Source organism: Antedon mediterranea, chromosome 6, assembly GCF_964355755.1.
Source record: "Antedon mediterranea chromosome 6, ecAntMedi1.1, whole genome shotgun sequence".
Taxonomy (NCBI): Eukaryota; Metazoa; Echinodermata; class Crinoidea; order Comatulida; family Antedonidae; genus Antedon; species Antedon mediterranea.
In genome coordinates, this window is record NC_092675.1 from 9,718,264 (window position 1) to 9,735,837 (window position 17,574).

At 30.3% G+C, this 17,574-nt stretch overlaps 1 protein-coding gene across 4 annotated transcripts in view; it reads right to left on the reverse strand.

Moving 5' to 3' along the window:
- The window catches only part of LOC140051767 (paired box protein Pax-2a-like), a 46,494-nt gene that overhangs the window by 14,008 nt on the left and 14,912 nt on the right, over nucleotides 1-17,574 (reverse strand). For 3 of the 4 annotated variants that reach the window (XM_072097076.1, XM_072097074.1, XM_072097077.1), the window contains exons 1-2: nucleotides 14,640-15,399; nucleotides 1,456-1,621 (exon numbers count right to left, since the gene is read on the reverse strand). In XM_072097076.1, the coding sequence (XP_071953177.1) occupies nucleotides 1,456-1,621; nucleotides 14,640-14,748 (275 nt within the window). In that variant the 5' untranslated portion in view covers nucleotides 14,749-15,399. Of the gene's footprint in view, nucleotides 1-1,455; nucleotides 1,622-14,639; nucleotides 15,400-17,574 lie in introns of those variants that run through there. The other variant, XM_072097075.1, reaches the window with a different exon arrangement.

The window sequence follows — 17,574 nt, forward strand, 5'->3', positions numbered from 1 at the left end:
TAGTTGATATTATTGATCAAATATTGAATTATAAATCTAATAAATTATTATTTTATCCCCTGTTGTGGATCCACGTTATACGTCACCTTTAGAAACCCCATATAATAAAGGTGAATCCGTGGCCACTGTAAATCACTACAATATTACAACAGTCATGCATAATCTCCGTTGGAATCTTTATATATTATTTACGATCATTCGCCAATGATGAGTACTATGCATATATTTTCGATTACCAGTGGGAATTTTCACAGCAGAAAATGATAAAGTTATCACTGTGCGCATACATAATCAACAGTGTTTAAACATAGATGTATGGTGCGCATTATAAACCGCTAAAATGCGTTACATAACAGTGAAAAGGGTAACGAGATTTGGAACGCAAATCAACAAAATTACAAGTTCATTATATAAACATTATCCTACGTCCGGAACTGTGAACCAAGGAATTGGGAATTACATATCTCTATAGTGTTTATATTTTATATATTATTATATAGTACGTATACAAGCATTACAGCCGAAAATTGTATGAAGTTATATAATGTCTATAAATAAATAAAAAAACGGCAGCCATAGGAAATCTTGTACGAAAGAGAAACGTTCCAACCGAGATGCGAAGAATTATTTTAAAATTATGTTAAGTTTTAATAAATTGTGTATTGTTTAGAAATAAAGTAACATAAATAAAGGTTACTAACTGGTATATTAATATATTTTGATGAAGACATCATTACACACTCGGTCAAAATATAAAATAAATTCAAAACGAGTAACGTGATCTGTTATAAGAATGCTATATAAAGGTGTCTCTCGTATATCACACTGACCAAACACATCCAGTAAGAGATAATATGATAAACAAAATAAAATAACTCGCGATATTATGTTAATACATTTCCACTGACCCGAGCAGAAGTCACAGCTATAAAAGTATCATAGAAAATCCCAGTGGAGCACAACTGCAAGTACATAAAATGAAATAAATCTATTGAAAATAAAATTTGATTTGAGAGATGAAAATAATTGAAGCGAAAAATCGATAAATTGTCAGTGATTGTTAGCACAACATTTTATGTCGATATTTACATGACAGGTTTGAAATGTCAGATAAACTAAAAATACGCCCTCAATGCGTTGACACTCTACCGAAGATTATTCGGTCTTCAGAGTAAACAGTATAATATGTACACGTTATTATAGACCATATCATTTGATTCCCAACTTTAGTTCAATACATTTTGTGTTAAGGGTTTAATTTTTAACTGCCCATGGAGGTATACCTTTTACATTTTTTGTAGGCCTATTTAGACATAATTCTTGTATTTACACAGCTATTCATAATTCCAATCCATGGATTGAGATGCGAAGGTTCTAATGATCCATTATATAAGGCTACAATTTGTATTAGTACAATAAAAGACATAATAAAATAAATAAACAATATGAACTTACCGCCCTAAGATTTTGCTGACACATCCATGAGATACCCTGAGTTGTCTTGAGATGTCACATGGTCTGACGCCACTGTGAGCAAGATCTACAATACGTTGTCTTACCATATCAGGCAGTGGCCGTCCATTTACAAACACGCCGCCCAATTGATTCACGCCACCATGACCTAAAAGCAAGCAAACAGACGACGTTTAGCCAGAGGGCACATAAAATCAATGTTTTACAAATGACTTATTTAAGTCTAAAATCCAAATACTGCAGTCTTAAGAATTCTGAAGTATCCATAATTAGTTAATTTGATTAAAGAGACAGAACAATTGTAAAAGATAAAGCACATACGTCGATGCAAATGTAAGGAAAATCATTATGATCCATTTTGCCTAATTTCTATTATTAGATCCAATGAGCATTACAGAATTTAAATGTTCCCGTTTGTTAACAAACGTAAGATTACATTTATGATAATCTGGGTATTTCGTATATTTCTACTAAGTTTCCCAATTGTATTTTGTTCAATCTTTAGGCTCTATATGGACCTGACAGATGGTGGGTATAAACATGGAAATTTACTTCTTGCCTCTGGGTTTGATCGTTTTAGTCTTCCCCTATCTATCTAATCAGTCAACAAGTTCAATTTGTATTTGTGCTTAGCGTAAGATACACTTTTGAAACACTTGAAGTCCATTGAGAATTAAGCACGTACTTAAGTGTGGTGATCTCTTGAGGGTCGGGATCAGCTAATTGTCCGTGTGTTATCCAGGTAATCAGGTGTGCCTAAAGTAACTAGATGTAATCACACATGCTTAAGCACGATATTGTCTATATACCCGTAATTGATTTGTTTAATTTCTTTTGCTGTATATAAAAACAATGATTATAGGTCTAATAAAAATGAATTTGACCAACCTCGGCCATTTGAAAATAGGCAATACGTTAACTCTATAACGTTTACATTGATGGCGAATTTGTTAGCAGGCGCGGATATATATTCCTTAAACGTTGTGTGTAATTTTTATCTTCCAACAATTTAGTTTGGTTAAACATCTCGTGAATCTTAATGACTGTCAGCAACAATATTTACCTATAGACCTACACAAACAAGATTTTTCATTCGTATAATATTTTGTATAGTAGGCATATAAGTAAATAAATAAGCATATCGTTAGAGTAATAATTGTTGCCGTTTTATTCTCTTAAATCGTCAGAACGATTTTATTGTGTATCGACCATCTTCAATCACCACATTCTTAACAAAATAAAAACGTTTTTCTCTTATTTGTTTTTTAAAAATTAAATTTAATGCTGTTGGACAATTACTCGCACACGAGTGTTTTACCCAATAACCTCATATAACCTAACACTTATTTTCTCATTCTCCTCAACATCCTGGGTTTCAAGTTATGACTTAGTTCACGTCTTCACAACTATATATAGTTATCAATATACTTTAAAATTAATTAATTAACTAGGATAACAATTAAAGGAAATGGCCACTTACTAAAGGAAGAAATTCAAGAATGAAAAGCATGTGAAAAAATTCGCTTGTATACCAAAATAAAAATCTATTTACAACACACTGCAGAGGAAATGTACAATAAGCGTAGAATATGTTAAAGGAAATTGAACGCAATTGAGATTAAGTTGAATACTGCTGAAAACTATTCGGAAATACTACTTGCTATTGATGGTAAAAAGACATGCGTTGACAGATGCCAGTGAACATTAGCAATAATAATTGTGAATAAAACCTTCAGGCCTTAATATTTGTAGACTTTTTAACACCATTGAAATAAAAATGTCAGGCCTAAAGAGCACGCTTTTCACGGTAAACGGCGGTCGTTGATATTCATTCTCCCGCGAGCTATTCAAACGTTATGTCTGAAATAGAACGCACACTGTAACATTGATTATTCGTCTAAGTGAATTTGTGTTTTTTCGAATGGTTTGATTATTAATAATATATTAATAAAATCCGATAAGTATTTAATTTGAATAAGTTAATTGTCCTTGTATGTATGTTTAGTACAACATATGAGCTTCTGTTTTGTACCTACATTAATAAATCTATAGGCTACTTTTTATGCTGTCTTTATTGGCTTGTCATCTAGTTTCCATAAGGCCCCATACGTTACAACAACACACAATAAAAGAAACACACTTCTCTAATAACATTTAACAAATAAACAACCACTCCATTAGCTTATAAAATGAAATAAATACTTCTGAAATTACTAGAAAGTTTACTAAACACGAACGGATTTAAACTGCTGAATCTCCGTTTGTATTGACATAAAGTCTGATCATTTAGGTTTATCACAACACAATTAACGTGTCCACGTCTCATTAGTTTTACAAATAAATGACCAATAGAAGCCATCAGTTGCAATAAAATAGATGATTGTTTAGGAAAAAGAGCGTTTTAAAATCGTTTGATCTGGTTCAACGGCTATAAATAATATACTTAGAAGAAAGTTGTCTCGGTCTAGATGAAGATGTGATAAAGAAAAAGTACGTTTAGATATGTCTATAAGAGTTGAACATCCAGGGGTGTGGTATCATAAATATAATTTCAACACTATAATACATGACACTAAGACGTTGTACTATTACGTGTGAAATAATCAGTCAAAGTAAAGGTAAAACATGTTTGAAATAGTCTTTGTTTCTACAAAGAAGTTTTTGACCATCGTAAGGAAGATAAGAACATTTAAAATTAGAAAACATGATCAAAGTATAAGATATCAATATCCACAAGAATGTGTTATTGTTTTTACTGGCTTTAGTTTAAAAAATAACAAGATAGAACTGATCAAACCGATACACCTAATTGAAAGAAACCACAGTATTTCATTCATATAAAAATGGTAGTGAGAATTAGGTACACAAAACAAATACAGTACGTTTTGATATTTTCCCACTTATATAAAAGCTGACCAAATTCTTAAAAATCTAATTTGAAAGTAATGTGTTCGTTTTTTGTCGGATTGGTCCATATGACAAGTTTAGACCTAATGCTCAAAAGAAGATAATAATGGATGTGTGAACACTATTTTCTTCTTTAAAATGATAATGGCGTCCAAATAAATTATGTGTTTTAGTAATTAACACTTTTTTTCATGAGTATAAAAACAGGATTCGATAACAGGAAATTATTCAACGAACATTTTTATAACAATAATGTTAATCACGTATTTGAAAGTTTAATTGTTTTCTTAAACCACAAAACTTAGTTTGTTGTTTTTATTACCATATCATTTTTATTCAGATCCCTTTATGAGGAGGACCTTACCGAAGGACATTCTATTGAAGATACATAATGGGCGATGACGAGGCCCCGACAGTACAGATTATCTTTTGTTCCTAGGCCAACTGAATTATATCATCAATGGTATATAGTTTCTAAATTCCAGTCTTTTCGGAAGTAATTATATTTTCTAACTAGTAATAGAACATTTAGTTACTCTTATTAACCGTAATGAAAACAGGGTATTTTGAGCGAACAAGTAATAATTTTTATCTAATTTTAACAATTTTTAGCCTCTTAACTTTTTGTGTGTGTTTTTGTAAATTGTATTTTATATTTTTGTATTTTGCCAGTTTTCAAATCACATTTCTGTTTTTTTAAATGGACAATAAAGTATATATGACTATATGACTATGACTATAACTAATAATTATTTTTAAAGTTGTTATATTTTAGTCGGTACTTAACATTGTTTTAATGTATATTCTGAATAAAGTAGGAAAGCTTAACTCGCATGTGTAGGTTAAAATGTTATAAACTTTAGAAATAATGATATCAACGAACGAGAAGTAGAATATGATCGATAAAAGATTGGCGAGATATACTTGACAATGTCTTAAGTTATGATACTTCGATAATCTACATTTATTATTTTATATTTAATTTCACTTCATTGCATCTTGATTCAATGTCGAAGGTATTGCGAGTGACAGTGAATTTAATTGAAAATTACTCGCCCATAAACTTACATAATTCTGTACATACAGCATCTGAATTAAGCCGTCAATCTGAACTGTAACGAGTAGGATGTATAAGTGTTCATATTGAATATCAAACTCATTCTATTTCATCATTTAATATGTACGCAATTTAACAATATTACAAAAGTAAACGAAACGGTGATGGAATGAGTTCCAATAGGCACTTCCAAAACAAATCTAACAACAATTGTAATTAGAGCATTGTATTCAATTTAACCTAACTTCATGTGATTGGTTTGGAATGTTTTGAGATGCCATTCATACATTTATGGAATACGTTCTTTCGACACTAGACTGAGCACAAACCCAGGCAGCTAAAACAATATTATGATAATTAACAGAATATTTGTTACCTTTGTTTATTTTGGACTATAAAACTGAATCCTGACAAAATTAAAATTGGAAAACAAGCAAAATCTCGCAAGAAGAAAATGTTGTATATTCGTTTTAAATTCAGAAAACATGGCTATTGAAAGTAAATTCAATGAAGGACATTCTAAAAATCTTGATCCAGGGCCTCTATTATTGAACTTAATAATCTTAAGGTGGTTTAGTTTATCTTATGCTACGAAAGAGAATGAACAATCACAGACTTAAAAAGATAAATATTGAATTGAAATGAAACTTAATTATATAACATACAAAGCCATCAAATAAGATCTTCGATCGTTTAAATTACACCAATAGTTGTATTATTTCAATAATGGTATTTTCAATTTTCCCAACCAAATTTCTCCAAACTATAAGATCTGAATAAATAGTGTGTCTGCCGTGTGTCGGCGGTCGGATCCGTTTAATGCATTCGTTTGTGTCGAGATTGTACAGATAATCACAACAATAACTTTGAAGCATTCATAAAACAGAAGTTAAATCATGAACCAAAAGTCAAGGCCAGAAAAGAATCGAACAAAAAACCCCAAAGGCAGTAAGATTACAACTTCCAAGTGGTCTGAATTCCGTGTCTCTTTCTATAACTACACATAGGCCTATACATTTAATAGAAAGTCTATCGTAAATCCAGGTTGATAATTAAAAATAGAGTACCACTTGATGAACTGGCATTATGTTAACTCTTAGCCTCATTGCACTTTTAGTTATATAAAATTCTGATACTATAGAAACCGTCATGGGATAAGCTTACCCAGGGTACTACGGAGACATTTTACAGAAATAGGGTCTCTTAAAAATACTGGTGTGTTCACATTATACCATGATGCATATTACAAATTAATAAACGCAACGAATTACGACACTTTCACCAATTTATGATTATAATCACTACACAACAAGTAACTATTTTTGTACATGAACCAACGAACGTTTTCAACATTTTACCTTTTAGCCACCACGAAGCAAAAATACAAATACCCTACCCAACCCCCCAATTGGAATCGAACCACTGATAATATATTTCAATTAATTTACAGGGCTATTTTATTTCTTTGAACTTTTAATTAGACGTTAAAAAAAGCTATGGTAAAACTGCACAGTTGACCAAATTCAAAACATTTATATCTCTATGGTTATACAAATCCACAAGTAAATTGTTGTTATTCTAGGTATTCAATTCGTTATAAATTGGCGTGTATTATAAAATGGATAATACATCAAGGTGTGTCAAAATAGGGCAAACTATGAATTAAAACTAACAAACTGCCCACGTTAGCTTACGATAGCGTCACGCAAACCTTGTTTATTATTCTGTTTAAATCTCGAACTTGGGTACAATGAACTACTTCATTACATAACATGATCATTGGTTCACAGATCATCACGGATTCTTAATATGAAATCTATTTCATTCTCTATTAAATTTCCAAAAAATAAAGAAACTAGAAACATACCAATTTTCCATCGAGCTAAAACGATCTTTTCCCTTCTTGACAAAATCATCGTGATACCAATTTTTCTTTGATTAAAAGACTAAAACACTACAAATTATTATATAGAAAAACATATCCTAATTTTTCTGCCACATGTGGGTTCTTAGTTACGCGGAAATTCTAAAAAATAAAAACATATTTGTTTTGTAGTCTTTTGCAGAAAGGTTGTTGTCGATAATGGTTGAAAAGTGACAGCTTTTGTGTCAATCAGAATGGTTGCAGTTATTAAAATACAATTTAATTTAATGAGTGCAATATGTAGAGTGTGTTAATGATAACATTGTTATGAAAAGTAAGGTAAAGTTCGACATTGTCCGGTACGCGTGTTTCCTTCCCTTAATTTTAATTTCTTAATATTTAAATAATATCCACTCATTAGCCCAAAATAATTACTGCTAATTAATCATACTGGTAATAATGGCATAGATATTTTAGTTGATCGAGTCTCAGATCATAGTTTGTTTACTTTTTTTCTGATCAACATAAACTTTACTTTCCGAGTTTTTCACCACTGTGCGGTATACGATAGCAAGCAAGATATGCCTATATGATCTAAACATATAGGCCATCTGCTCAAAATACTATGATAGGCCTGTATTCTTTCAAACAATAATAAAAAGTATGAAACGTTTTCCAATGACATAAACAAAACTGACAACAAGGCGAAATATACGATTTTGTGGTAGCGGGTGACATGATGCGTGTACGTGCTACGTGTTTGCTGATTATTTCAAGCCTACTATATCTAATTCATTCGTTGTTGTGATGGTTTCGTATATACATTAAAAACAACTTCGATAAATTTGTATCTTCTGATCAACACTACAATCATTAAGTAAATTGTATCGATTATCATCATTAATCATAATTATCCACACTTTTACCTGTGCATGGAATGTATAGAGTCATTTTTAATTGTTACTGTATATACTGTAATATACTTTTCAACGAATTGTTTCCAGCCTTTATTGTATCTTTTACTTGAATAACTAATTTAGATTTTATTTCGTTTTCATTCAAGTATTCTTTTATCGCGGTTTAACTCACAATCAAGAAATAATAATTAATATTATTAACTGTAGGCCTACATATTAATTTCTTTGATTTTTGAGATATTTTAGTTCTTATTTTTAAACAACATGCAGTGATTATTATATCTACAATCAACAGTACACTACTTTTCATTTCACACAACAGTACAACGAGTCCAAAGGCAGCAAAGCGGATATTATAATAAAAGAGTTTTATATTAACTTATTTGAGATAGAAGCGCATCGAGGAGGAAAATTTAATGTTGTTCATCTTCGTATAATTCTGTTTTACCTTTATTAACTACAATTTCAATAAACGGCTATCCTAACGTTTTATTACAACACTACTTAGTAAAATTTGTCATTGGTAATTTTATTCAATTATTTCTAATATATTTATATAAACTAATGAGAGGATAGCATGATTCGAGTAGGCCGTAGCCTGTAGCAATCTAGCCGACCGCTAAGTTTCATTCTTCATTATATCAATTCAGACTACAACTCCTGGATTATTTTTAGTTCAAGATTTTTTTTAATTGATTCATTTTCATTTCAAAAAAAGTTGTTCTAGATAATAATAATACTGATAATAATACACACAAAACTGTCGCCACAAAGGATTGTATCATAATTATAATTAATATATATAATTTAAAGACATAATATTGTAGCTTTGTTACGGATAATCGATATTTTATTAATAATATTTGGTATTGATTATTATCATTTAATTTGTACTTCACATCGCTTATCATGTGATGCATTGATTCTTAATCTAAAAAAATAAGTTAGAACTAAAGACCTATAACTACAAAGGTAAAGGAAAAACAACATTTTGATGGCTCTTGAAATAAAACAAAACGTTTATTGGTTTCAAAACATATGTCCATATAATAGTTCAAAAGGTTTATAGCAACAAATGTTTAGTCCCTTTTCATCAATAAAAAATATCATAAATAAAGTATTAAAAATCAAACTTATTATTTTTTACGGACATCACACGAACAAAAATATATACTGTGGCAATGTTACCGGACAAAAAATGTCGTAAATTCTCAGTAAAGTTGCAGTAAAGTTGACACTTTGAAATAATATAATAATGTACTAGAAATGAATTGGTTCAGTTGTACAAATACACTGGCTGTATTCATGGTTCCGGAAGAGCAGCGTTTAAAAGTGTCTGCTCTTCCGTGCGTCAACATATCTTGTTTGTATCATTTTACTATTTAACGCGTTTAATTACTCCTTAATGCGTTTCATTAACAATTATGGATGATTGGATACCGATAAAAAATAAACTTTTACATACAGATACAGTATATATATAAATTCAAATTAAATTGTAGCTAAGATTTACATGTAGGGCTTCACTAGGAAAATGTCACCAGTTTTGCCAGTCAAGGGAAAGTCCTGGACCATAGAAAACAATGATGAAATGATCTACTATAACATCAATTCCATTTTTACGGAGAAATATTACAATTGGTGAATAATAATAACGTATATTCTACACTTTAATTAAACTAGTATTAACAATACTTTCTTTCGTAAACCCGACAGGCTGTAACATGTTAGAAAGCATGCTGACTTTAATATAATACACCTGTATTATAATTAATATAATACAATATCTATAATAATATATGTAATTGGTTTTTTTTTTGTAAGTTATAAGTTCTCTTTACGTTTTAATTATTATTATAAATGCAAGTTTTCATTTTACACGTTCGATGTTAAGTAGACGGAAGCGGTCACTTTTGTACACTTGTAGTACACCTGTCCAAAAATTGATCATAACGTTTTTACATTTTTTAATAACGAGGATCTAGTTAAAAAAGAAAGATTCTGTATGTCAAGACGCACAGTAATTTCAGACAAATACGAGTTTTATATCCAACTTAATGATTGTCATTTCCCGTAATTCTAATGATATTCAATAAAAGCATACCGTATACACGTGTGAGTCATAGAAAAAATGTTCATTTTATTTAATCATACTATTTATATGCTTTAAAAATACTGCGATTGTTGATTAATGTAAGAATTAATAAAAATAATGTTTAATATAACTTTTAGTTTTTATCAAGGACATTTACTCCACATGTAACAGTATGTTACACTCGCCTAAACCACAAATCGCTCAAAATCTTAAGCCTACAAACATTAGCGAACAAGTTAGTTTAATCATGGAGGAATAATTTTGATAAATGAATTCTAAATAATTCCTCAACGGTTCAATCTACTGTACATGTTATATGTATCTATGGAATTATGGTACAAAAAAGATATAAATAAATGATAAATAATTTTGTAAACATTTTTTTATTAATATAATAATATAATAATGTCGTACAGAATATGCATCATTGCGTAAAACACGTACATCAAAACTTAAGCTATCTCTTATATATTCATTGGCAAATACATTACTATTATAACCGCTGAAAAATGGAAAATTAACGCCTGGGGATCATACGTAAATAGGAATTTTACGGAAGTGTCCAAAAACAAATATGATTTCAATACTGTCGTTAAGTTCGCACGAGTTACACTTATTTTACATTTGATTTATGAATATTTTATATTTCAATATATCTAACTGTAATTGATAATGATAGAGCCGTTGGTAAAGCAATGGATTTGACAATTGCTTCAAGATCAATATCCTAGTATATTGTAAATAGTGTTTAAATGAGTTGTTATTAAGCTTATTATAAATGGCATCAACTAATTTATATGGTAATCATGTGATCCAGGAGAATCTAATGACATTTGTATTTAGTGACCTATGTTTTTGTTTGTATTGAAACAAATGATTATTTGTTTCTTAAATAATTTTAAAATTTAGTCAATATATTACAAAAAAGAGACGGTACGGTACAATTATGATTTGAAATAAAAACATAGCCGGTGAAACATAAAATCAAAAAACATGCATGCAAAATAAATAACGTTGCGTATCTTAAGCTTTGTCTACACTATCAAACATGTGATTTACCCATATATGGACATAATGATGTCATATCACTACCATATTTTGGCGTATCACTACCATATTTGGGCACATCACACTTTTTGTTTGTCAAACTAGTTTGATAATGTAGACAGAGCTTTAGCAAAAAAATATAGGCCTAAACTGTTATCCGAAAGATGATCATTTGCATTTACCTGTTTTTATGTTCATTTCTTTAATTATCATTATATCCACAAAATGGTTGTTTTCAGATTTTTGCCTTTAGGTTTTTGTATGTAATTATACACAATTAAATGACTGAGAGAAACTACCAGATTATTCTCTGCTGTAAATGTTGCGGATAATATAAGTACAAAATTAAACTTTGTTTCCAAGTTGCATTTTCATTATTGTATTTTAATCTATACTAAATTTATATAACTGAACTTATGTATTATTTTATATTATCACTTACCACTTATATTTTAGTTTTATAGAACATAGGCCCCCATGTTTTCAAACTCAAAATGTTGTAGTCTTTTCTGTAAGTTCACTATCACAGAAGCTGGCTTACATTACGAGCAGCATGTACATCTTAAACAGCCCCCAGACATTGTTATTAGTTTGCTTTTACGCGATTATAGAAGCTACCAGAAGCGATATACATTGTGATTATATTGTATCATTTTTATTGGGTAAGTATCAAAGGTGTATCGTTATATGAATTACAGTATGCTTTGTTTAACATAATAATCGCCAGGAAACGGTTATGTAGTTTTCATTTGGGTTTCCGAGTATGACCTATTTGTAAAGATGCTTCAGACGTAGTAAAATAAGTTTATGTATTTAAAATCAATGTGTCTTCTAAAATATGTTTGTGATGCCATTTTCAGGCGCCATCCTAATAATAGAGAAATTTAAATATAGGAAATAAAACAAAATGGGGTTATCTCAATTTCTCTTACATTCTTCTTGAAATAAATATATAGTAAATCATCATTTATATATATCTCGCTGTATAAGAACTTTCTTTTGATTAAATTATTTGAAGCTAAATATTTTCCACGTCCGGTTTCGCATCATTTTAGACTTTCATCGATTGTAGGCCTAATATACCTTTACAATGCAATATGAAATGACACAGACAAAATGACTTTCTAATATTGCAACCTGTGTCGGTGTGTCGGTAATATGAATGAAGCAAGAGGCACCTAAAGGCTGTAAAGAAGTTAACGAATAAAACGTGAATAACACCAGACTCATTGTAATAGATTACAAAAAAAAAGGATTATTTTCAGTAAAATACAATTGCACCTTGTGGTCTAGGCCTGTTGTTTAATGTTTGTATTGTGGTTACTAACGCTTTGTCAACGGGTTAAAGACGGCTTTTTTCACGTTCGATTGCCTCGTGCACATGTAGGGCCTGAAACATGAAGCCTCCGTCAAGATTAACAATTTAGTTAACAAGATATAATCTGCAGCTTATATTTGATAGAAATTTAAGCTGATGTTTATTTAACTTAACGGAAGGAGCGGAATTGTAGGCCTATCTAGCTTCAATTGGCGAATGTCTTACACTTGCAACTTACAGCAACGAATATTGTGTTTAAATTGTCAGCGTGTAACAAAAATTCGTAAGGTATTATTAGGCTATGATTATATAATATTCATACATATAAGTACAATAATCTACAATAATTTACCTAATTAATAATGGGCCTATGTCTATATATTGAGATTTATATTTATCATACACATTCAATATAGGCTTGTCTTTTTATTTTTTAGAGGCTTACGGTATATTATTTATTATAGTTCTTTAAAATTGCCAATATTTCAGATTAATGAATATAATATTTGTAACTACATCGATCTAAATAATGCCTGACGAAGGAATAGCCTTGGTACGTTCTTTCTGGCGGTTTTACATTACCGTTTTATTTAGTTTTTACGTAGGGCTTTAGTATATTATTTAGTTCCATTGAGATCCAGAAACGAATAGGCCTACCCACATCATTGTTTTCCGGTAATTTGCCTTTAAATTTAAATAATGTCTATGTTTAGCCTGTAGGCTTAATTTGTAATAAACAGAAAACTACAATTAATTTTTTCTCAAGTTAATGTGACAGAGTAATGTAAAACGTCATTGTTTTTATTAAACATAATAGAAAATTTTATTATGTAATAGCTGTCAGAATTCATGGGGATTCCCCACTATGCGCATTCATGCTTGGACGTCGGTTTGTACCGTATAACGAGTTAACAAACAATTGTATCATTTTAGCAATTTAATGCCATTCGACCAAGAACGACATCAGAATACGTTTACTACGCTCCACTGAAGCTGCAAGTATACTAAACACAAGTCAAGTAAAACAAAACAAACCTATGTATTCACCTGTGACAAATAATCAGTAAAATTAGGGATAAAAATATTGTTAAATTGAATTTTAAAGCGATGATAGAATTTATATTTTTCAGTTGAAAATATATGAATTTCATTAATACATAATTTGTAAATTACAGTATCACTAGAATTAATGTGTAATATAAAGAACGATATAGATATAGATTTGTATTCTATAATAGTTTTACAAGTATCAAAGCCAGAAATATTGAATATTAAATGAGCGAATTACTGTTGTCTAAATTAGGATATTTTGCCGCTGTTAGCCAGCGGCTCAATCTCATATTTTGCGCTTAAATTCATTTTGTAATATTTTATCAGGCCGTGATCGTGATTGCCTCCTATCTTTATGGATTGACCTGATGTTTTACAATTCACTCAGATAATTTGTTTTCCCATTTTGATAATCGCAATTATTCCATGTACAATACAGATATTTACGATTGAATTTTGTAATTACATTTAAATCTGACTGGCTGGAAAAACAATAACGATGCAAAAGGGTAAAGAACACTTCATCCTTTTTAAAGTAGTAAACAGTTGAAAAATATGATTTATTCATTTTAATTAATTCAATGCAATTTAAACCTCCGTAAAACTCAAATTATTTTTTATTATATAATTTTGTACAACAAAATGCAGGCATACATAACAACTTAATTTACCCCAATGAGTATCATTTACTTTTTTATCGAGTTTGTTCAGTACGTTTATTGTTTTTAAAAAAATATATATTTTATACTCTAAAATAATTACCAATTGACTGACATTGACAATTTTAAAGATTTTCAATTATTACATTAACTACAAACAATCGATTTAACGAATGTTGTGACTATGAGATTGTGGCACATTGTGGCCTAATAGGCCGCAAATATATTATTTTGAACATGTTAGCAACTTACTTTTGCAGCTTCCATGAGGAACGGGATGATGGCCTGGATGTCGGTGATGTAGGTCCATCAACATCGGCATTCCTGAGCCAGGAACCTGCCTAATGGAAGAGTATTCCATTTCAACTAAACCAACTTTTACTACGAAACTTATTGACTGTGACGAACTATCCGATGGTTCAAAACAAAATACAATCAATTTCTGATATACAAATCAGATACGAGCTAGAGAAAAATCACAGTCCATAACAAGTTTTAGGTTATAAAAAATCTTTGTTCAGAACGTTACACCAAATGATTTTTATGAAATATCAAATAAGCTAGCCTAGAAAATAGGTAGTAGTAGGTGAACTGAACCGTGTTGACTTAGCGGACTTAACGTGGTTTCTTCCGGAGTCGTACGCTGCCGTCCTCAACGGTTGACAGGCTTGTGTTCTATCTTGCGCATCCGACCATGGGTTGATTTCTTATGGACCAGACTAACCATATAATCTTAACTCTAATTGGCTGATTACTTTGGCTAACATAGCCACTGATCGTTTATTTAATCTACTCTCTAATTGGCTATCAGCTTGAACTTGGGATCGCGGCTTAATACTGCGCATGTGTGGTTTGTAAACAATCAAAAGAGCTGTGGGTTGGTCGCGGCAGGAGTTGAATTGTTTGACTATATAATTACAAGGCAATACAATGTATAACAAACATTTGTAAATTGTATAAAAACGATTTAAAAACGTCAAGAGCAACAAACAATGCAATACACGTGTTTGAATTATTCACGTAATGCCGGCACCCCTCCCCACCATACGTACTCAGCTAATTGCGTTTGGAATGTTAGGTTGAACCTAACTTTTATCAGCATCCACTTTTTTATACATTTTACCATTGGAAAACTCTATGAAGATAGACTTTTTACGATTTTTGTTTATTATTTTCTTTAACAAAAATAGTCATAAGCTTCTCTAGCCTAACTGGTGCCAGATGTTTAGAAGAACATTTTAACGTATATAATCACACTTGCATCAATTTAACGTAAACTACGAGGAAAAACTACTGTAAAAAATATATGTTTTAATTCCCATACCACCTTTATTTATTCGTACGGTCAAATTATTTATATCCATACAAAATATATTTTAAAATACATATCAAATGAATATAAGTTTGTTAATTTTCATCATTTAATATGCATAACAAGATAGAAAAGGAAAACAAATCAACGAATTTATGTTGATTAACAATATTCTCTTTAATCTGAAAGACTTTTTCTCAAATGTTGTCTCTTGTGTGTGGGAATAATTAATTTACCAATATATAAAATGTATCATTTATGAAAGGTATCTGAACATAAGTAATATGTTTGATTTAATAGACAACTTTTAGTCATCATCATCAGGTTAATAATAATAAACATGAATATAGTTTAGGAGTCAATTAATAGTATTTCAATTTCTTGAGACTATCTGAAGCAATCCAGGTTTCCAGCATGATTTTACTGCCGCATAGAAGCTGCCATGTACATGGCCTACCTATTTAATCCATAAGCTAATTTTGTTGGTTATAACGAGTTATGAACTCCATATTTTGCATTATTTACAACGTGCTTAAGTCACCCGCACTTAAGTCCCGATACTTGTTTTCTCATTTAACTTAAGCATTACGCTAGTAAATCGAATAGAAAATATAATACTGGAATAGAACTCAATTAAAGCATCGTCACGGAAGCTGTTTGTGGCATTAAACGTCTTTTTTCTTTGTTGCAAATTATCTTGACTAGAGCTAAGCAAGCTATGCTCTCTCAACCAAGCGTAGCTTTTCTCAAATGTCATCTTTTTGCTATATATTGATACCTTCTGTATACGTCGTATAAGCCTAAGCTACGACGATGATTGAATATTTCTCGATGAGTCCCACGTGAATTGGAGCAATTCTCCGCGCACACAATCACAAACATGCCTAATAACATTTCTCGCTGCTGAAGTCCATTAAGAAGGGTGTCGTTATAGAAAAAAAAATTCATACATATATATTATCTGTATGATACAGGGCCGTAGGCTCGCCGCTTAAGTTTCAAGTGTTACGATTGCCTGCCGTAACTGCAGGCCAAATCATTAAAGCGAAATGGATTTTACTGCTGAAAACATCCCGAGTTTGTTCAATTAGGCAATATAAGGTGGTAGGAAACAATAATAGATGTCAACATAAATAATAAGAACACAAATAAATATCAAGTTAAATATTCCTCTATTTAAAAATTAGTTGCGCATTATATAATCATTGTCAAAATATTGCGTTATTATCAGGCAGTAGTAAGTATTTCAAATAAGTATTTTTTTTTCAAATAAAGAAAATATCTACATTAAAAAAAATAGCGAACCTTTAGCTGATTATTATCTAATGTATTTTAATTAACTAATTCTGATTTTAATTTATTACATTATTTAAAGTAAACATTATTTTATTCGTTAGGAAAACAAATCACAAAACTATCTAAACAACATTTCTCAAACGGAATACAATATCAAGATTATATAATTTTAGCCAGAAATTTACTGTAAGAAATTGCACTAAACCTGCAATATCGGCTTATTTACCTAATGTGGGTTGATCAATCCCGTTACTAACACCTGTCATTTTGTGAATGTTATTCTGAATGAAAAATATATAGATCTGAATAAAGTACAAAACAAACCATCTGATAAAATCCTATCAATGTAAATCGAATACCAATAGATGCATAATGACTATTTTTTTGATCGATTAATGATTACAACGAGTGTACTTTATATGTATGTATATTTAAGTACCTACAAAAGAGTCTGTGATTTTGATTTCACACAAAAGATGGTCAAAAACATAAATTGTCTTTATTTATCGATTTAAATCATAGAACTTTAAATATTTATCTGAAAGGGAGAAACTCTAGATTGCCCAGCAATAATTTGAA